At 54.1% G+C, this 21447-nt stretch overlaps 4 protein-coding genes across 4 annotated transcripts; 2 read left to right on the top strand and 2 right to left on the bottom strand.

The window, feature by feature from the left end:
* Positions 1-1745: 1745 nt before the first annotated feature.
* Positions 1746-3815, bottom strand: V2A60_003898 (uncharacterized protein; the record flags this gene model as incomplete). The annotated part of the gene is made up of 1 exon (XM_083255223.1): positions 1746-3815. The coding sequence occupies one exon, from the start codon at positions 3813-3815 to the stop codon at positions 1746-1748; it is 2070 nt and encodes a 689-aa protein (XP_083111349.1).
* Positions 3816-11415: 7600 nt separating this feature from the next.
* V2A60_003897 (uncharacterized protein) lies at positions 11416-12651 on the bottom strand (the record flags this gene model as incomplete). Its single annotated transcript, XM_083255222.1, has 1 exon — positions 11416-12651. The coding sequence occupies one exon, from the start codon at positions 12649-12651 to the stop codon at positions 11416-11418; it is 1236 nt and encodes a 411-aa protein (XP_083111348.1).
* A 4029-nt stretch (positions 12652-16680) lies between these two features.
* V2A60_003896 (tryptophan RNA-binding attenuator protein-like domain-containing protein) lies at positions 16681-18434 on the top strand (the record flags this gene model as incomplete). The annotated part of the gene is made up of 5 exons (XM_083255221.1): positions 16681-16711; positions 16789-16806; positions 16890-18106; positions 18164-18337; positions 18387-18434. The coding sequence occupies 5 exons, from the start codon at positions 16681-16683 to the stop codon at positions 18432-18434; spliced, it is 1488 nt and encodes a 495-aa protein (XP_083111347.1).
* Positions 18435-19021: 587 nt separating this feature from the next.
* V2A60_003895 (uncharacterized protein) lies at positions 19022-20803 on the top strand (the record flags this gene model as incomplete). Its single annotated transcript, XM_083255220.1, has 1 exon — positions 19022-20803. The coding sequence occupies one exon, from the start codon at positions 19022-19024 to the stop codon at positions 20801-20803; it is 1782 nt and encodes a 593-aa protein (XP_083111346.1).
* Between the last annotated feature and the right edge of the window lie 644 nt (positions 20804-21447).

The raw sequence follows: 21447 nt of genomic DNA, 5'->3' as shown, positions 1-21447 counted from the left end.
TGCCAATCCATTTACGAAACTACCTGCGCATAGCATTTTTCATTCAGCTGGTTGGTGTTGATTATCGCGAGGCGGCGGGAGCTACCCTATAGCATCGATATTGTAGCTAAAGGGGAGATGTGGCAACTTTGTAGGTATAGAGAAAATTGCAGAAAGAAATCATAAATAAATATCATGAAGGATACCCAATTATTTTGAGCTCGAATCTGGGCTTTACTGTTCTTCACTCGGCAACAGATCTGCATGGGCAGCTGAGTAGAACTGACGTCCGTGTCAGATATAGGTAACCATTACACCAGCTTGGCAATATTTATGTGGGTTTTCACGCGCTAGAAAGTTCCATTCGTGCCCATGTGAACAGGGTCTGAAGTCCAGAAAACAATCAAGTGATCAGGCCCTCGAGTCTCAAAATTGAAGCAAGATCTGCCAGAACGGGCACGACCCCTCTACTTTGGCCGAGCCGGTTTTCGCGGCCTGCTAACGTGGGCATCATCGCTGCGTTGTCAGTCTAGCCGGGCCACTATTGCACCAACACGGCAGTGCTAACGTGTATTTTGCTATACATGGCCGTGAAAGGTTTGAGTTGGAGGGCTAAGGCGTGTAAGTGGCACAATGGAGTGGATGGTGGTCGTCTTCGCATGGAAGCGCCCAATGCCTGCAGCTAACAAAACTTTGACTTGTTCAAGCCAAAACATGCGAAACATGGCGTCTTTGGTCGCCTCGCCAGTCGACAGAGACGACTCTGCTGCGGCCGCTCTGCCCGTGGGGAAGCCTCCATTTCCGGGCACGTGCACACACTCGATTTACGGCATTGGCAATCAATGAAATATGATTTGCATTTCGAAGATTAAGTTAAAAGACAGCAAAGGAAATCCCTTTTAGCTTCAGAGTTCCCATGCGCCAACTATTGCCCGTGCCCGTCGTTGCCAACTATCTGACCCATCGCATATCGCAGCGGGGATATATATTCGTCTCAGCCTCAGCCTCTTTCCCAGATCTAGTCCACGCCCTGACGATCCGCCCCGTATAGTATACAAGGTTTGTCCAGTATAAAAGAAACACTGTTTTGCCGGTCTACTAACCCCCCCAAAAAAGTAAATTACAGCTCAAAAAAATCGACGCGAAAACGAATAAAAGAAGAAAGCTCCGTGACCTGAAGAAAAAAACAGAGAGAACAAAAAGAGGAGTAAAGGAAAAGAGAAGGAGTGTTTGAGAGAATCAAAGTCGAAAAGGAAGAAGAAACGAATTGTGTCCGCTCGTTGATCTTGCTTGTTGTACATATGAGCGTGGCAGGCCTTTCATGTGCCACTGGTGAAAAAAAAAAGGCTTGAAATTGCTTCAAGAAAAGGACTGACGAGAATCGAATGAAGAACCAAAAAAAAAAAGGTCAAGTGGATATAATGCTCGTAGTGTTTGCTGTATTGTCCACGAGGAGCGAAAACCTGTTGGCGACCCGAGCATCGGTCTGATACCACCAAGGTCCGGCGCCGCTCAGGCCGGCTCGTGGCTCCGTGAAGGAGATGGGGCGGGGGCGGAGTCAAACTGGCTGACTGACGTCAGGCGCACAGCACGTTAATTGGGCATCCTGGGGCGTCAATGCGCTGGGCCCAAAACTCTCCTTCTTCTTCTTCTTCGTAAAGATTCGCTGTGCGCCGAGACGGAGAAGAACAGCGGCCATGCTCTTCGTTCTCTTGGCACGCCGCTCAAGGCAGTGGCGGCGCCGGCGGCTGTAAGCCGGCGGTTTGTCAAAGCTCAAAACCCTGCTCGCGGAGTTTCTCAATGTCGCCCCCGGCGGCGGCAACCGCCTTCATGGCCGCCTCGCTGAGCCGGCGCCGGCGCTCCTGGGCCTCCTTCTCGCGGCGGGCTTTTGTCTTGGAGCTGCCGCTGGGCGCCACGCCCGTCATGAGCACCGAGCCGTCGTTTGGCGTGAAGTTGACAAACCCGATACCGCCACCACCACCAACACCACCGCCGCCTCCTCCTCCTCCTCCTCCTACTGCCGCTGCTGCTACTAAAGCGCCTCCTCCCATGGCTCCGCCTGCCCCGCCGCCGCCGCCAACAACGCCCAACGCCATAGCCAGGGCACTGCCGTCATCCGCGGAGAAGCTCCCGCTCCCGGCGTCGCGCGACCTCCGCTTCTTAATGCCGCCGCTGGGCGTGCCGGGGACGCTGACCCGACCCGAGGCGCTGCGCTGCGACGACGACGCGGCCGAGCCGCCGGAGCTGTGGCGCGACTGGCGGTTGCCGCCGCCGGGGGAGGGCGACGCCGACCCGCGCTGCTTGCGCATGGGGCTCGACGACATGGTGCGGTGGTGGTGGCGGGCGCCCGAGGACGGGGCCCGGGGCGGGCGCGCCGAGCGCGTGCTGTTCTCGGCCGGCACCGGTGGCGGCGGGGGAAGGTAGGTGTGCGCGTTGAGCGCCAGCTCGTTGACGCCCTGGCGCGGCTGCGGCATGTGAATCATGAGCGCCCCCTGGTGGGCCATGCGGGCGTCGCTGCCGACGTCGTACGGCAGCTCCCCGTGCTGCGAGTGCATGGCCATATTGGCGTCTATATTCTTGGCGTCGATGCCGCCGGGCCCGGGAGCGCCGCCGGCGCCCGCCCACCAAAGATCCTGTTGGCTGCTGGCTGCAGACCACTGGGCCGCGCCGTTGTTTTGCTGTTGCTGTTGCTGTTGCTGTAGTTGCTGTTGTTGCCAGTGCTGGACACCTTGCTGCTGCTGTTGCAACATTGCCGAGTTGCGCGTGGGCGAGTCCATGGGCGTGCCGAGGCCGCCCTGGCTGTAGTACCGCATCTGCTGCTGCTGCTGTTGTTGTTGTTGCTGCTGCTGCTGATGCTGTAGCGGCGCGTGCGTCGGCGAGACTTCCCCGCCAAACGGGTCTTCAAAATGGCCCGCTACGAAGCCGCCGCCGCCAGCATTGGCGAGGCCGGTATCGACCTGCAGCATGGGGGGTGACTCGGGGAACGGCTGGTGTTGTTGCTGGTGCTGCTGTTGCTGGTGCTGCAGGACGTGCTGTGTGTGTGCGCGGTGGATGCGGCGGCCGCGCGGGACCGAGGCCGGAGCTTGGGCGCTCCCGGGCCGGAGGGCCATGGGCGGGTTCTCCAGGCTCGGAGAGACGGCGCGCTGCATGACCTGGCTGGCCTTGCGCGGCTTGCGCATGGTGGCCCTGCGGAGGGTGGAAGACAGGGCCTCGACAATCTTTTTACTCCTGCGACCGTTAGTTGTGGTTGTGGTGGACGTGGCAGGTGCGCCGGCAGCAGCAGCAGAAGCAGTAGACGCAGTGGTACCAACCAGAGCAGCAGCGTTTTGCTGGTCTGGCGGCGGCGGCGAGGTTGTGCGATCTAGACAGGCCGCTCCCTCCCTCTTGGGCGAGTGCAGAGAGATGCCCTCGAGACGCTCGAGCTCCGTGTCGGAGACGGCGGCGGTGACGTTGTACATGGCGGCCGGGTCCTGGGCAAACATGGCGAGGGCGCTGGGGTCCACGTCGTAACCGGCAGGGTTGGGGTCGGAGGAGGAGAGAAAGTCAAACTCGTCGGCGTTGGAGACACCGGATGAGGCCGTGCTGCTCTCGTGCTGGAAGTGGTTGTGGCCGTGGCCGCTGCTGCTCTGCTGACTCGGAGCCAGGTAGAAGGGCTCGACGGCGGCGGCTGCTGTCGAGGGTGCGCCGCCATGGCCGGCTTCAAAATCGAGAAACTGGGCAAAAATGTCATGTTGGGACTCTTCGAGGCCGGCGCTGGCGACGTCGGTGTCGTGCCAGGCGAAGCTGGGGTCCCGATCGCCGGTATCAACCGGATAGGATGACGTCCAGAGAGCCATGGCTCTGGTGGGAGGAGGGAGGCGATCAAGGTTGTTTGGGACAAGAGGAGCAGCAACAGGACCGCGTATGCGTCGGATGCTGTCGAAGTCGTGCTGCGATTGCGACAAAGCACAGCTCTATGAGTATGCAAAGGATGACGTGTTTGTTATTATTGAGGGAGTGTAAAAGCAAAAGAAGGAGCCTTTATGCTTTTGTTGTTGTTGTTATTGTTGTTGGTGAGTTGATAGGGAGGTGTAAGTCAGGAAGGCGCGCCCCCAACTACCTCTCTGTGAAGTGGCAAGGGCTTTAAGGAAGAGAGGCTCCTGTTTGAAGCGAAAAGCATACAAGAAAAAAGGTGAAAGGAAAGGAAGCCTCTGTTCAATAAAAGGAAAAGAAAGAGAGGTGGAAGAGAGAGGAGAGGGTAGAAGAGCAGTGGGCAAATGGGTGTGTATATCGGGTATTTGTGGGGGAGGAAGCCAACCAAGATGAGAGAAGAAAAGGCAGACGGACGGGCAGGACGGGTGAGCGGGCGGTAGCTGGGGCAGCGAACGACGAATTGATACAAGTTCCTGTGGCCGGCCCCCCTCCCCTCCCCTCCCTCTTCCCAATTGGAAATCGCGAGATGGTTGTATAGCGCAGGACCTGAACCGTTCAAAGCATGTCACGTCGGGTTTGAGGTGGACCAGAGTCGGTTGCGGTTTTTTCTCGGTCACCCCCGGCAACGGGGCATTAAATTTCTATGGGTTTTACCATTAGAGGTAGCTCGAGGTTTTTTTTTTTTTTTTCCTTGTTTTACTTATTTTACTATGGGAGACTGGCAGGGTTGAGGGAGGCAAAGCAGACAATGGGGGGAGGAATGCTAGGCACGGGAAATGGAGATGCATTCCAGCAGTGTGTTTGTGTCCGTGTGTGGTGGCCCTGGTGGGCATGGGAATGACCACACTAGTGGTAAAAGCCAAGAAGGCAGAGAGAAGGAGAGGGACAGAGTATACTGAGTAGAGAGAGAGCGAAACGAGAGAGAGAGAGAGAGAGAGAGAGGAGAAAAAGAGGGTAAAGAAAGCAACGAAATAGAGCCGAATCGACAGGTTTCTGTCAAAGTGCTCCACTATCTGCCGATATCGACAACCAAGCTTGACTTGTTTGGGCGAGATGGATGGCCTCACGTTTTTGGTAGTTTCTGCTGGATAGGCTGTAGGGGCGACGAGCGAGCTTCGATAAGATGGGGGCCCCGCCGGGGCTAGAACCTGAAAGAGTCGAGGGGGGGGGGGAAGGAATAAGATGGTGTCTTTTTTGGGCGGTGGTAGTGGTGGCGGCGGCGGCGGAGGTGGTTGTAGTTGTGGAGAGGTGGTGAGAGTGTGTCGTGTGTGTGTGTGTGTGTGTGTGAAGTGAGTGAGTGTGAGTGAGTGTGTATGAGTTGTGTGGTTGTAACTTGTGATGGGCTTTGATGGTGGGGAGAGAGAGGAGAGGGGAGGGGCAAAGAAGAGATGGAACAAGCAAGTCTCTCTAGTAGGTGACCAAGAGCATGTCATCTCCCTTTGGTGAACGGGCACAGATGAAGAAAATGGAAAAAGAAAAAAAAAAGTAACAAAGTATAAAGCCCGTTTTGGCGGTTTGGGTGGCGGGATAAGAAGTCGACATGGACTGGATTGGTATAGTAGAGAAAGGCAATGAAATCTTAAAGACTGGGGAAGGAGGCAAAAGGTGTGCATTTTTTTTTTCTGGACACTTTTTTTCCCGATCAGAACCGGGGAGAGGGAGGGGGGGGGCGCAGAGAGAGAGAGTAGTAAAAGAAGAATCCGAAAGATAAAGTAACAAAACTAAACTACAAAAGGGAATTGCAACTAGATGAAGCCAAAACTGACAGCTCGATTTGCGGCGACTTGCGTGATGTCGTCCTTCCGTCGAATCATTTTCTTCTCTCTTTTACTTCTTTTTTTTTCTTCTTTTTTCTTTTCCCCTTCTTCCCATTTCGTCCTTCTTTGTGCTGCAGCAGGTTCGACGGCGGGGCATTACGGGGGGCAGACCACGCCATGTTGCGAGCAAAGACAAGCTTGGCGTCGGCCCCCCGCATGGGTTGATTTTCCTTCTCTTCTTCATGATGGATGATGGTCTGTGGATGGATGGATGGATGGATGGGCAGGCAGGCAGGCAGGCAGTGATCGGGAAACAAGCAAAAAGCCATGATGCTACGTTGGAAGTGGAGAGGGGGAGGGGAGGGGGGGGAGAATATTGGCGTTGATGCCGATTGGCTGGCCTCGCCACCATGATCACGCCGGTATCCGTATAGCAAAGGGGGAATATTTTGTTCGTGTCAAAGAAAGAGGAGAGAGAAACAAGGAGAATTGATTAATTTACGAGGACTAAAAATCACGGGAGGTCAGATTCTGGCCAGTGACTGGTGGGATGTAATTTGGGGTGTCACGCATGTGTGCTGGCGTAGTAAGTAGTTGCGGTTGATGTAATCGGTATTGGGTGTACTAATGCCACTAGGTTTGCTGTATACAGGCCGTCACGGTTGCTTTTCTTCCGCACGGGAACAATAGCAAAGGCGATAAAGCCGGCAGACCTGTCACTTCCTCTCTCACTCTCCCTCTCTCTCACTTCTACTCAGTAGTCATCTGGTGTCTCTGGGGCTGGTATGGATAGCCGGGTTGCCGTGGATAATGGCAACGGGCGCGCCTGCGCCTCTGATTAGATGACAGCCAGTCAAGACAATGTAACTGTGATGAGAAACGCCTCTTTTTTCTTTTCCCCCTACGCCTTTTCCTTTTCGTAATGCGACTCGTAAAATGTTTGTCTTGATGGATTTCTCGAATTTCTCTCCCCTTTTTCCTTTGCCCATGGTACTGAGTATACCGCAAAAAGCGAGTCATTGTCCCTTGCATGTTTTTTTTTTATTTGCCCGTTTCCAGCATGCCTTTCTCCTTGTCTGCCCCTTGGCCTTGCCGATGTAACAAGGTACAGAGAAGAGCGCCCGGCACACCCGGCACCCTGGACCCGGAGACGACGCTTCTCGGCGCGCCGCCGGTCAGTGGTGGGGGGGCGGCGGTTTCCTCAGGGCCAAGGCGAGAGGGGGGAACCGTACCAGAAAGAAAAGGTCACCAAACCGAGTCAAAGAAAAGCATAAATGGGTACGAGGAAAAGTCTCCGTCACAATTCTTTTCAAAGGAACCAAAAAAAAAAACACCAACTAGTGGCGCAGCCGCAACGGATGGTAAAGAGACGGTTCTGTGTGTGGGTACCGAGACGGCGGCGTACTAATAGTAAGGCGTAAGATACCAAATTAGTAGTTGTAGGTATAGTAATAAGTAGCTTATAGGTCGCCTTGCCAGTCACCACTGACCAGTCACTGACCAGTCACTCATCAGTCTTTTGGTGTAATAGGTAGGCTTGCAGTGGGTAACTACCAGTAGCGGATGGTTGAGCCAAAAGCCAAGCCAATATACTCGCTCCTCCACCCACCATCATGGCCACCCAAGTAAGTAGTGAGTACCGGCCCAGCTGGGCACCTGGGCGAGCAAAGCTAGGCTACCAAACAAGACCACCAGCAGTCGGCCAGACGGCCAGACATACAGGCATCCAGACATACAGGCATCTAGACAACCAGACATTCAGACGTTCAAACGTGGAGACGTTGAGACATGCAACGAGATCCAATCCCGACAAGTCGGCCAGGACAAGGTACTTGGTCCAAGTATGGGCGGGGGGGGGGGGGGGGGGGGGCCGTCGCTGTCGCCCGCCGGAACCCACTATATTCCAGCTCACAAAGAAGAGCTGACAAGGTTCACAAGGATTAAGTTACCCTACAAAGAATCTTGCGAGAGAGAGAGCCCCCATGTATTTTCTCCGAGCCGCAACGTATCATCAACAACGTGTCTGATACAAGGAGCGGAAGAGCAAGACGGAACTTAAAAAAAGGAAGCACAAAAACGGTCCTCTGTGCACGGAGTAGAAGGAAGCCAAGGAAGCAGTTTACAGCTAGCAGACAATTATAACCTTGGCTTGTTTGGTGATTGGTACCTACTTGTGGAACAGGATAGACAGATGGACAGAGACACAGCACACACATACCAACAGCCAAAGCCACCTGGTTCCGAGCAACGCCATACTTATCACGGACCTTTTCCTATCCTATTCCACCACTCCTAGCCGACCCCCACTCAATTCCAGCCTTTTCTTCCTTTGGCTTGTGTGCTGGACAAGCTCTCTCCTCCTCGTCTGTGCATATGGGCGTCAAGAACGGCCGTCGAACCAATCAAGCAATCCCACCAGTTCAAAACTGTCAAGTTCATCAACCTCCATCAGTTCATCCATCAACGCCCCCCCACTACCCACCTCGTACAAGGGATAAGTATATTAATAGTTTCTCTCTCTCTCTCTCTCTCTGCTCTTCTCGATTCGAGTACAACTCCATCACTCTCAGGTCCCATCCGCAAGCCACACAACCAGTTGGGCTGAGCCGCTTGTCCCGGTCTGTGTCTGTGGTCTGTGTGTCAATCTATCACTTTGTCTCTCCGTCATGCCACTCATTCACTTATTACTCTGTCAATCCGTCTTCTGTCTCTTCTCTTTGTCCGTCTATCGTCTTTCTCCATCGGCTTCTGCTCTTTGCCTCTATCCCGTCTCGGTCGTTTTCTCGTTTACAGCCTCTCCCTACTATTCTGTTTCTGGCTTTCTCGCTCTCTTTCTCGCTCTCTCCCACACACTCTCTCCCACTCTCTCTCTCTCACGCCCTCTTTCACAGTCCCTTTCTCACGCACTCGTCCTCTCCATCCATGTCAGTCTTACTGATACATACTCCGTCGAAATGGTGGCTTGCGACCCATCCACCATTTCTCGCATCAAATGTGAGACATCCTGATCCCCCCCCTGCTGCCCGTTGGCATTTTCCACACCCTATTGCCAAGTCAACCACCATGTATTTGTTTTTGTCCCGTCGAATTCTTCTTCAGATTCTCCTTAAATACTTCTTCCTCTTAATTCCCCCGTTTCCCCTCCCTCCCATCTCTTCCTTTCAAACCATGACCTTTGGCCTGGAACCAATGCAGAGGTTACGCCAACCCCGCTCACGCTCCCGCCCAGCATTACAAACTTCCAAGTGTGTGTGGTATTGGTCGGTCGTGATCAACTACGGGGGGGGGCGAGTGACCCTGGTTCGGCTGACGTCTGTCAATCCTTTATTAGTAGCACACGGACGATGAGAGAACGAAAAAAAAAAGCCACCGCTTGACCTCGCAGTACTGCACACTTTTTGCGGCATCCCCATCCATCCATCGCATGATTGAAAGCCCTCCTTTAGCCGGCCGAGCCGTCTCGGCCCTCGCCCCAGCGATCATTACCTCCCCAGCCCTCTGCTGCTAGATCCGTTCGGGACAAGTTCCACGGTGCTCGACGGTGATTGTAAACTCTATTCTTCTTCATCACTTTTTTGCTGCACCACAAAAACGATATTCGGTCCTAAAATGAAAAAAAAAAAGACGGCAAAAACGCCCAGCGACCTATCGATCTATTCGTCGTAGGCAGACCTAAAAGAGGCAGATCACCCACCAATGAGCTAGCTCTGCGCAAGACTCCGTCCTCGATGCGACGCTCCCTCCCTCTCTCTCTCCCTGTCTTTCTCTCTCGCTCTCTCGCTCTCTCGCTCTCTCGCCCCCCGCAGTAGGCCATCACATCCTTTCCCCTCCCATCGCATCAACAGCCGGCCGTGGGGCCGACGGGTGCTGCTCCGATTATATTGCAGAAAGAGGAGCCTTCCCCCCTCACCAGACTCCAAATTGCCTGTCACCTCTTTCACCGGCCTGGGAACTCGAATCCATTGGTGAATTTTGGTTTTGCACTTTCGATTTTCTGGTCATTTCCCCCCTCCTTTTTGCTCCGCCTCCGCCTCTTCTCTACCTCGCGCTATCCCTCCTTTCCTCTTCCTCGTTCCTCTCTGCCTCTTATGATCCAAGGATGAATACTATACTCCCTCCCGTCGCCGTCACCGTCGGACATCAGACGCACAAAGAAACAGGAAATTTGCCACCGGTAAATCTAAGGAAAACCCAGAAAAGAAGATTTATGCAAGTGACGACAAGTCAAGAGTAAAATAACGTAAAATAACAACAAACGGAAGCAGGAGGGGAGAGTAGCAGCCCTCCAATCGGTACTTATCCTCTGAACCAACTCCCTCTTCTACCCGATCGTCATCGAACCGTTTCAAAACTCGAGCGGCAAAAAAGCAAATCGACAGGGCTACCATCGCCAAGCCCCCTTCCCATGCTGCATGATTCTCCATCCCAACATCACGCGATGCAACAAAAAGCTCGGCATTACATCTCTGGGGTCAAGTTGCGTCCCTACCCCAAACACTCCTCAACGGAGGGAAAAGAACAAGGCTGCCGAGTTTACCCAGTTTTCCTACATACAGTGCACACCACACCACTTCGCTTGCGTAGCCAGGTGACAGGTTTTGCAGGCTCAGCTTTCAGCGCTCCTCTTTTTCGCGCTCTTTCCTCCTCCTCGTTCTTTTTTTTTCTTTTTCTTTTTTTTTTTTTTTTTTTTTTTGCTTTTCTCTTTTCCCGCCTTGCCTTTCTGCTTCGTTTTCTGTCAGCCTCGATGCTAGAACAAACAGTCAACGAACCAAAATCGCGGACAAAGGAGAGGGATGGCATCCGTCACCCGTCGCATCGGAGCCTGCCGATGCTGCTGCGGCTCCTCCTGCTCCCGCCTGCTCCTCCTCCGAGGTCACCATACTGGTAGTCTCCGCTCTCGTTGCTCCCAAGATCCATCCCGTCTCCTTGGTCCCCCCCCCCCTAAGTAGTCAGTGTCCTAGCGTGCCGCCGGACGCCAGATCTATCCTGCAAGGGCACGCGCGCCTGCATGCAATTTCTGCGCGGCCTTTAAAAATAAACCTTTACCAGTACCAATCAGCTGGGAGAGAGGTGCAGCAAAACCACTAGATCCGTAAAACGTAAAACGGTCGACCATGTCACTGCATGAAAGAGGAGAGGCAAAAAGAGGGCATTGAAAAAAGAAAAAAAAAAAATGAAAAAACGTCTTTGCAAAATGCTCATAGTGTGGTATCATGGTAATAATATACCCCGCCCAGTTTTCCCCTTCTTACCCTCCCTACTTGGCGATGGAAATAAAAGTCTATGAGCAGGTAAAGAACAAATAGACAAAAAATAATAAAAATAATAGAAAATTGGAGCTTTTTTTGCCAAATTCCATAGATCGTAAAAAGAGTACACCGACTCCCAACCTTGAGGCTGGTTAGATCATTACCCGGCCAAAAGGGAAGAAAATGAAACAAAGCAATCGGAAAAAAAAATGAGTACAGGAGAGAGGGTATATCCGTATTCTTCTTCCCATCGGCTCTGTCATGCCGGTCTTTCCCGTTTCGTCCGTTTCTCGTGAAAGGCAAGAAAACGCCGTGCCGTCATGTCGAAAAGCAAAAACACCCATTCTAGGCAGAAGAGAAAAAGGAACAAAAAAAAGAAAGGAAAGACAAAACCCCCCCGACACGGTGAAAATATACAATGGCGCATCTGTGGATGCGTCTGCCACCGACACCGTGCAAAATTGACATGCACAGAAATGTATGTATGTATATCCATGTTTATATACTGGGGCATCATTTCATCTCACGGGCGTGGCCGTCGGCGAGGGCGACGCCGACAAGCAAATGGTGCTCTCCGACAAGGTCAGAGACTGCCTCCGGCGGTCCAGCTTCCTGCCTCGTCGCTTGCGCATCCGCGGCACGTTGCGCACCACCTGGGAGCACTGCATGGCCGCCTCCTGCGACCGCCGAAACGTCAGGCTGGACCGCCCCGGCCGCACGTGCGACGACGACGACGCCGACGACGACGAGGTCGGCGCCGCCGCTGTCATGGCCAGCATCTGCTCCAGCTCCCGGTCGTTGCTGAGCCACGACAGGTCCTCGTCCCCGTTGCCGCACCGTTCGTCCACTTCGAGGATCGGGCATTCGATGATTGTCACCGTGTGAGAGCTGTTGCTGCCGCTGCTCGCGCTGCGCTTCAGACTGCCGCGGCCGCCATCGAGGCCGCCGCCGCCGCCGACGCCGACGCCACCACCGTTCGCGCTGCTACTCGCCGTGACTGGGTCGTCGCGCGCTTGGAGTGGCAGGCTGCTGGACAGGATACCCATGCCGCCTGCCCCCATGCCGGGATCCGTCGCCCTGTTCGGTCCCGGTGGTTGCAGAGGCGCTGGCGCTGGCGCTGGTAGAGGCGGAGGCGGCATGCTGGCGTCGAGCATGTCCACATCAACAGTACGCCGTGTCCGCGGTACTGCTATTGGTCGGGCTGTCGACATGGGTTTTATTGGCGCATCATCCTCATCGGTACGAGAAGGCGGCGCGGACAACGTGGCCAAGTCTTCTGCGCTGGCAGTTGCTTCCAGCATCCGGAGCATCCTCTCTCGTGTCGCCGCCGCCGTTGCCCCAGGCCGGTACGGGCCTGCCGGGCCGCTTCCGCTGCCGCCGCCGCCGTTGCCGCCGTTGCCATGTCTTCGCATCGCGGCCGCCTGCTCCGAGGGGCGGGACGTTGACTTTTGTACGCCTGTGCCCCGGGCGGGTGGCTCGCCGCCAGTTCCCGGCTGCAGGATCTGGCTACGGCGACGGGTCAGCTCTCCAGGCCTTGAGCGCGGCGCAAGCATCGTGTCGCCGCTCGATATCCGGGGCAAAGGAGCGGCAGGCAAAAGTCGAGGCTCCGCGACCGTGGGGCGACTTGTGTTCGATCCGGCACCCGCCGCATGATGCTGATGAGGCGGATGCGGCGTGCGTGCGACGTCTTCGGGCAGGCCGGCGGCAGGCTGCGGACGGGCGTCGGCACCACGGCCACCAGGATCGGACGCCATAATGATCCTCGCCCAGCGCTGGGGAAACTGGGGTCACCCAAATCTGCTATTATCGACAGCGTACAGGATGATACATGGAGTCCAAGGCTGTGCAACGCATGGGTGAAGATGTCGTAGTTTGGAGGGGAGGGGGGGTTGAGTTCCCTTGTCGAGCAGGAAAGTTTGAGCGATGCAGTGCCGTCAACGAAGCTGCGATTAATCGACCAAGACGTGCCACCGAGTGACGATACAAGTCACGTTTCCTTTTTGTTTTTTTTGGTATGTGTTGAAGATTTATGGGAGAAACAACGAAAGAGAGTTGGAAAACAAAGAAATACGATAAAACGTCGGAGAGGAGGAGAAAAAAAGAAAAGAGATCAGAAGAGGAAAACGTGGGAGACGAGATTATTCGGGGCCTGGTCAACCCGGTATAGTGGTTCAGTGGTCGCTGGGTGGGCAGCGGGGGCATTTGACAGGCAGGGAAGGACAACCCACACTGGAAACCCACCAAGGGCCGACGAGCAGGGGGCTACGAGGTTCAGCCCCGGCCCAGGGTCATCTATTAGGTACCTAATTTGTACTGGTAGTAAGTAAGGAATGGCTGCAGGAAAGAAGAAGAAGGGGAAAAAAAAGCAATGGGATCCCAGTAGTCAATTTTTTAGTGTGGTTTGCTTTTTGTTTTCCTTTATTAATAATTTTTTTGTTTTTTTTCTCTTGCCTTTCTCCATGGATAAGTAGCGCCGCAGTTGAGAATGGGGATCGTCACGCGTGGCGTGGCGCAGAGCCCGACGGGTTGGGCCATGCTGCAGGATGTAATGAAAGGGGAAGGAGACATGCCAGGTCGCGGGGTTCGCATCACATATTTGTCTTTGCATTCTGTTCTTCTCTCTTCTTTTCCACTTTTCGTCATCATCATCATCTTTTCTCGTTCGGAAGCAAGCATCGACGGGTGCAAAGACCGGGTAGGTTTCTTTCATTTTGAGTGTGAAATAGTGAATTATCCCGAGCTGGCAACGGGTAGGAGAAAAGAGGAAGGGAACCAGCAAGGTGCAAGGGGCTCAATATCTATGTACTGATAGGCACCTAGCTCTACTTACCGATTGCCCAAGTACCTTGGTTACGTACCCAAACAGATACTAGAAATAAGTACCCCGGGTACTTACCGATATTACCTCGCGGGGCCAGCAGAGGACCACACGGCAGACAAGGGTCCGAGGCGGATGCGCAGAGCACACCCAGTCTCAACTCCAAGTCCAGTCTGCGACAAAGAGGTGCAGAGAACACGCTGCACATGGTCCATGGTAAGTGCAGATACTGCGCATATGCAAGGCGTTTTGCGCGGTTTGCCTTTTTTTTTTTCTTTTCCTTGTCCCTCCTTCGAGTGACCACTGGGTTTGCAAAGTCCTGTCAAGTAGTCAAGTGATCCAAGGAGAGGGATGAGCAACGAAAAGAGGCCCCTTGCCCAACATATTACAGTGAAAAAAAAAAGGAAAAAGAAAACAGAAAAATTCTGGTGGGATGAGGGTGAGTGGACAGGATCTTTCTGGTGAGCCCGGCAACTCCAGTTGTCCGAGATGACCAGACCAGAGACGTGATGAAATTTGAGAGGGGTGTTTTGGATGTTTGGGTATGGCTGTGGCTGGCCCGACTTCCCGGTGCGTGGTACCGGCTCGCTGGCAACTGGGGGGCAAGCCCATCAACCATTTTTCAGTGGCTTGCAGGGGTTCAGGACCTTGGCCTTTCGCCTTGATGCGCGCGGGCGGGTTTGGTGTGGGTTTTCAGGACTGTGAGTTGAGTGAGTGGGTGAGTGAGTGAGTAAGTAAGTGAGTGACAGAGTGAGTGAGGTTTTGACTCGGGTTCGAGGTTGGCGTACTGGTTAGCTGTACTGTCTCAAGTGGTTTTCTTTCCTTTTCCCTCTGGGTCAGCGGATGACTGCTTATTCTTCACATTCTGCTACCGACGTTTGTTCCTCCTCCCTCCCACACGTCATCTGCTTCTGTCCACCCCCCCTTCTCCGTCACACTGCATCCTGGGGTCCCGCCTCGACGGGCGCTTGCACCAACCAGCCCGATCGACGACGGGCAAGAATACCATGCCGGCTCTGCGCCGCCCCCCTCCAGGTCAATTATGAACGATCTATCCGTACTAATACTCCGTACTTGGTACTTGACCAAGTTACTGGTACAATCCAAGCTGCTGTCCAAGTCCGGAGTACCTAGATCCGTTGTTATTAGTTGGACTCGATGCTTTGTATCAGCAAGGGCAGCAGGTCAACGAACAGCCCCCAACTCCCAACCTGTCGCCAAGCCCCCTGTCCCGTCCGTCATTTCTCTATTAATTAATTTATTGCCCAGTAGAGCGACCACTTTGATATTGTTACGGAGCCGGACAACAATAAGCTTTGTACCAGTAAGTACCTCCAGCAAGCCGTTTAATCAATGCATGCCTGTCCCATTTTTCAAACCTAATCGACCTGCCGTGTGCACTGCTCACCATGACACCACATCAATACATCAATGGCCGCCTGCATGTTCTCGCCTCTTTCCGTCTCATACGTACTCCGTACATGACGAGGCTCACAGCCAAGGCGTTCCTACCTTGCCACCACCTTGGTTGGCTGTTATGTAAACCCGCCCACCAGCAGCGGCATGCCACCTATCTATCCGTCATACACACACACAGCACAACTCGCCCAACCAATCAATGTCTTGTCCCGACTTCTCATTCATACCCAGCAGAGCAGCAAATCATTACTGCGGACCAGAGATTTTCGCTCTCCGTCTCCGTCTCCGAATCGCCCGTCCTCAACGAATCAATACCGGTTCACCTCTATCCGCAACATCAAGTGGGCACCGCCGAGGCTGAAGGGAAACGACGTCGCCGACCTCCATATCCGACACGGCCCGCCACCAAGCTGCAGAACTTGGCCCGATCCCAAACAGGTTTCTTTCGTCCTTTTTTCCCCCTCTCTCAAACCCCTGCGATCGACGAACCTGCGGCGAGGTTCTGAGGAAGGACCCCATACTGGTACATTACAGCCAAGTGACGTGGGTCCCCCGGTCTTGGCATGTCAAAACTTTGGCATGGTAAGTACTGAGTAGGCAACACGGCACAGGCCGCAGTGAGCAGAGACCAGCGGTGATTGATGCGTTGCCGAGACGCTTTCGTGATGACATGCATTCTATTTTTTTTTTCTGAACCATGGCTGGCTAGAAAAGAAGGAAAAAAATAAAGCGACAAGCAAGTCCACAATTTGCAACGCTGCCGTCTATATCTGCCCATCACTCTTGGCAAAAGCTTCATCATATGCACATTCGCAATGCGCCCTCCAGCGCCGCCTCATAAACACCTCTCGAGATCTGCATTTCCCGCTTCCTATATTCGCCTCCTCCTCTCCTCCCTCCTCTTTTATGAGATGGCGTTTTCTAAACATGACGCCCAATAAACCATCCATCCCAGCCTGCCGGCGCTGCACCGCCGCACCTGTCCACTCCCGTCTCTTCTGTAAGCGCCCGTCCCCTCAGCCATCTCCACGCGGGCGCTAACTCACTCCTCCTCCAGGAACCATTGGCCAATCTGCTCTCTGCAAACCAGGCCCGTGATAATGATTGGCTGAAGCTCGCTGGTTTGATCGAACTGTCTTGGCGGGGGGGGGGAGCTTCTCCAACATGTTAATAGTACCGACCCAGGCTGGGTGGCCTCGCTGCAGACAGACACGTAGCTAGCTATTCTCCAACTTGTCCTTTTTTTTCTGCGTTCGCTCACAGGCTTCTGTTTTTCACTTTCCCTTTTTATATTCAAGTCATATCAGTATTCGAACGCAACTGCTCTGCCTGTTTGAATGCCTCCATCAGGACTATAGATTCTATCCATTGTGACAACCCTATCCTATAGGTACCGAGCTGCACCGCTTCGTGCAGCGCAGCCCCGAAGCGGGGAATCACGCAGCAAACGCTCAACAGCGCAATATCCCCCATCTTCCCATTTCGCAGCTGGACTCTGTGCCCCTTTCAAAAGACCTGACTACTGCATCTTGCGAATACTCTCAACATGTCTGCACAACCTCAGAATTACTATCCGCGTGAGAACCCCCCGTCCAGTGTCACCTCATCCACCCGTCGGTCATTACGCTAACCACCGCAACCACCACGCGCACAGCTCCTCCAGGTGCCGCTCGTACGTTTGCCCCCGTCCAGCCTTCACAGCAAGAGCTATATATCGTCGTTTTGATTTCTTTTCTAACATCGCATACTGCATAGCTTCGCAGCAAACGCCCGACAAGCAGCGAATCTACTCGCCGCCTCCCACCACCTCCCCTCCAGCCCAACATTACGCGCCGCCTCCAACATCGTCACCACCAACAAGCCAGTACGCACCCCCGCCTGCCTCGTCGACACCATCCCACCAGCAATACGCACCGCCCCCGACCTCTTCGCCGCCCATTCAACAGTATCCCGCTCCGCCATCCGCGACTCCCAGCGGCCAGGCGCAATTTTATCCTCCGCCGCCCTCGTCGACCGGTCCTGCCAAGCAGTATGCCCCTCCCCCGCAACAGACACCCTCCCCTCACTATGCGCCGCCGCCATCCAGCCCGCCTTCTCATGAACAGCAGCAGCAGCAGCAACAGCAGCAGCCGCCGCCTCAGTATGCCAACCTCGCCATGAGAGCCGGCACCGGCCAGGCACACCATTCACCTCACAACTCGCAACAGTACGCCGAGCCCCCGCCTGCTTTTTCCAGCCCCAGCGCCTCCTACCCACCTGAAAAGGCCGACGCCCACCAGCTCCGACAACCTCAGCCGCAGCAGCCCCAGTTTGCTGCTCCTCCCACTTATCCGAACCCGGACGCCGGATATCCCGCTGAGAAGACGGCAGCGGTTGCCCAGCAGCAGCAGCAGCACTACCAGCAGGCCGGTAACCGCCCGGTCAGCCAGCTGTCTAGCCAGACGGCCGCGTCGGCGCAGGCTGCTGCCTCGGCTGGCCCGTCCTCGGCCTTTGTCGGCGCCGTGGCCACCAGCGACGATGTTGGCACTTTCAATGGCGGCAGCTACCGCATCAGCCACCGCGACTGCAACACCATCCTGACCATCCAGCTGGCCATGGGCTGCCCGCTCGGTGCCAAGCCCGGTGCCATGATCGCCATGTCGCCCACCATGACCTTGCGCGGCGAGTTCAAGTTCAGCGTCAAGAAGATGATTGCCGGCGCCGAGCTCGGCCAGTCCCACTACATAGGCCCCGGCGAGCTGCTGCTCGCGCCTCCCATGCTCGGCGACATCACCACCATCCGTCTCGACGGCAGCGCCCAGTGGACCTGCGGCCACGACGCCTACCTTGCCTCCACCCAGGGCGTCACCAAGGACCACAAGCGCCAGGGTCTCGGCAAGGCCATGTTTAGCGGAGAGGGCCTCTTCGTTTACAAGATGAGCGGCACCGGTATCCTCTGGGTTTCCAGCTTTGGCGCTATTATCCGCAAAGATGCGAGTTTGCCCCCACCCCGCCTGCCTCTCATGTCAACTACTAACAACACGGATTAGCTTGCGGATGGCGAAAAGTACATCATTGATAACGGTCATCTGGTCGCCTGGAACACAAAGTACATTCTGGAGAGAGTTGCCTCAGGTGGTATCATTTCCAACCTTGCCTCCGCAGAAGGACTTGTGTGCAAGTTTACCGGTCCAGGCACCGTATACATGCAAACACGAAACGGAGTAAGTACTCTTTGCAACTCTGTCGATTGCTCATTTCTGATCTCATTAGCGCGCTTTTTCTGCCTTTATGGGTGGTCAATCGTACTCCGGTGTCTAGCCGCCAAGATCGTTGCCGGTTGGTCTTTAGTCAATCGTTTTGTTCCGTCATTTTTGGGTATAGCATATCAAACAATTCCGAGCGTTGCATTGAATATGAGCCGCTTTTGTTTTCCCTCTGAGACTACGCAGTGACAATGTCATGCGATGTACATGTCGTGCCTTCCTTCATTTGATGTAACAACCGCCTTGCACTTTCGCCCTTCCGTTGCTGAGCAGGAAACCCCCCCTACCGAATGAAAACAAATTTGCCATAGGAATTTCCTCTTCCCCAAATGCTCTTCACTTGACCATCAACCAAACACCCCAGCCTGCGTCCACACTTTTCCAGTTCAGCGATTTCTAGAATCAAGCTCGATATAATTTCCCTGATCCTTTGGCGCACCGGATAGCTTTCTACTTCAATCTATCAATTCTAGCGCAAGCAGTACAAGAGCTGCCCAATAGCGAAACGAACACAAAGGGGTTTATCGTCTCATTGCCCACGACTAACCCGAAACCATTGTCAGCTGAAAAATACATAGCATCACCAGGTGTTTCATATTAAAGAGCATCATGATCGTTCCAATCATTGCAAAGCCATGCACAATGCGTACTGCAAAGACCAAGACCGGCTCTCTGAAGACGGTCAGTGGACCAAAACGCATTTGCCAGGACCGCACACCGTCTGATGCCACCACTCCAAAAGCAATGAAGGACCCCAACTGGAGGACTCGTCAAGACACGGGATCCTCGACAGACATTGAGAATATCATGCCGCCTGCGGAGCACTTCAACAGCAAAATCTACCCGCAGGCTGCTGAATTCCAGAGCAATCATACATCCCAACACGACCGAAGCAGCTCTGAATTTTCACTCCTGGACAGATCTTCTTCTGAGTCGTCATCAACTTCCGAGAACTTTGTCAAGATAGTCAAAAAGATCGATCTGAAGCCCATACAAGGCCGAAAAATGAGCATTTTCGAACTCGACATACACCAAGAGACCCCCACTCCTACCATTGCAGGCGACGATCGCCGGTATGTCAAAGTCTCTCGAAATTCATCAAGTCATCAACGAGACTCTAGCTCAGCCTCAGAAGTGAGCGAGCCTTCGGCAAACTCTGGGAAAGCACACACGCCTGACCTGTTCCAGGTCGTGACTTTAGACAGACTCTGTCGCCAGTCGTCATCTTCCAATTCAGCGCACACCCCGCTGCACGAATCGCGTAGCATCTACGAGAGAGATAAAGATTCCAGCAACCCAGTTGAACAAACTGTCCCGGTTGTTCAAGATCGGCTACAGGTTGATGAAACACAGTCTCCTCAGACGGCTATTCGTCATAGCCGCGATCAAGCCTTTCGAAGATTGATCCAACGTCTCAACCGTGATAATCACTCCGCCGTAACCCGGGCACCGCAATCTCCACTGAAGAATCAGACTAGACATAAACCGCCTGGGCCTGAAGCCATAAATAAGTCGATGGAATCTTTTCGAAGGCCAGTGGCAGGTCAAGGTCGACGAAACCAAACTATATCCGACTTCAAGGTGGACTATTGGGGCAAAAGTCAGTCCAGTATAAACAGTTGCGAAGGCTCCGAGAATGCCGTCCAGGCTCTGACCAAGCAAAACGCGTGGAACCCGAAAGCGAGAGAATTCTTATCCTTAGGACATCAACAGAACCCTCGACGTCCACTTCCATGGGATACTAGTGTTCCGGTTATGCCAGAGAAGGTTTCACACAATCTCAATTCATTGCCCCAACCTACCACCGCAGCCTGGCTGAAAGACAACACACTCTCTTTGAACCCCTACCTACCTCCTCAAGACCAAGCTTCTATTCCCACTTGTTCATTCAATCCACAAGTTGTGCCACTAAGCCCAGGCTTCAACCTTGCACTTGGCTCGGAGACTTTTGGTACTTCTCAATATCTTCCTGGCAACGCGGCTCCACAGCCACCATTCTTTGCAGTTCCACCGCTACCTGGTGTTCAAGCTCCAATGATGCCCTTCGGAAACCTGGCAGCGCATCAACTCGCCGCACAGCAACTCGCCGCACAGCAACTCGCCGCACAGCAAATTGCAGCTATCCCATACCTAGCCTCGCTCGCATCGCTCGGCCCTCTCCCGCTCTTGAACGGACTGGAGAAGCCTCAATTTGCAGCCAATAGTCGCAGGCCTCCCGTCCCCAAGCCTACTTTACCTAATGCCGGTGCTCAGCTGGCATATGAAGAATGGATTGAATGGCGAAAAGCTCATGAGCCGGGGTATGCCGTGGAATGCAAGGCCCGACAGCAACGGAGATCGCAAAGAAGCAAGGGTCCTAAAGACGGTGGCGGCGATAAGCCCGCAGAGTCCGTCGCACCAGCCAGGGCAGTGGCTGCTGCATAATCTATATATACTCTGCCACTGGGGGCGTTCGTCTGCGTGTGAACGTTGACGGTTCTGGCACCACCATCTCCCAGGTGCATTTGTGCATTTGAGCGGGTGCACCCTGTTAGTCTAGACGAACGGTATATTGCGTTACCTATGCCTCCTCTTATGCATGATATGAATAGTCTTCTTGGTTGATTTTATGGGGAAAGTGAAATAAGGGTGTGAATGTATCTGATAGCACAGACATTACCAATTGGATTATCAATGTTGCCTCGAACATTATATAGTGTTCTTAGGGGCCGTTTTTTTAAGAAATTAAAAGATAATATTCAAGTCAGCCTACCGGTGGCGAGATGTCCCCTTTTCTGTTTTTGGGCAGCCAAGGTTACGGAAGGATGCCGTTTGTTGGGTGAGTAAGAGCCCATCCATGCAATCCCTGGATCCAACTACCGCCCTTCGGGTCCTCTCATCGCCCCAGCCCCCGACGCCAAAAATGAAACCGAAAAACGTGCTCGAATCCTTCGGGCTCTGTTTCGGTGCCTTGTAATGCCCCTCATACCCGAGCAACAAGCGAGAAACCCCGACGCCCCTTGCCCTCCCACCGGACGTCAAGCAAAGGCATAGGTAGAACGCCTCAGCTGACGGTGCACGGTCGCAGG

The sequence above is a fragment of the Cordyceps javanica genome, chromosome 2, assembly GCF_051103115.1.
Source record: "Cordyceps javanica chromosome 2, complete sequence".
Classification (NCBI taxonomy): Eukaryota; Fungi; Ascomycota; class Sordariomycetes; order Hypocreales; family Cordycipitaceae; genus Cordyceps; species Cordyceps javanica.
This window is presented reverse-complemented; position numbering and strand designations above follow the sequence as displayed.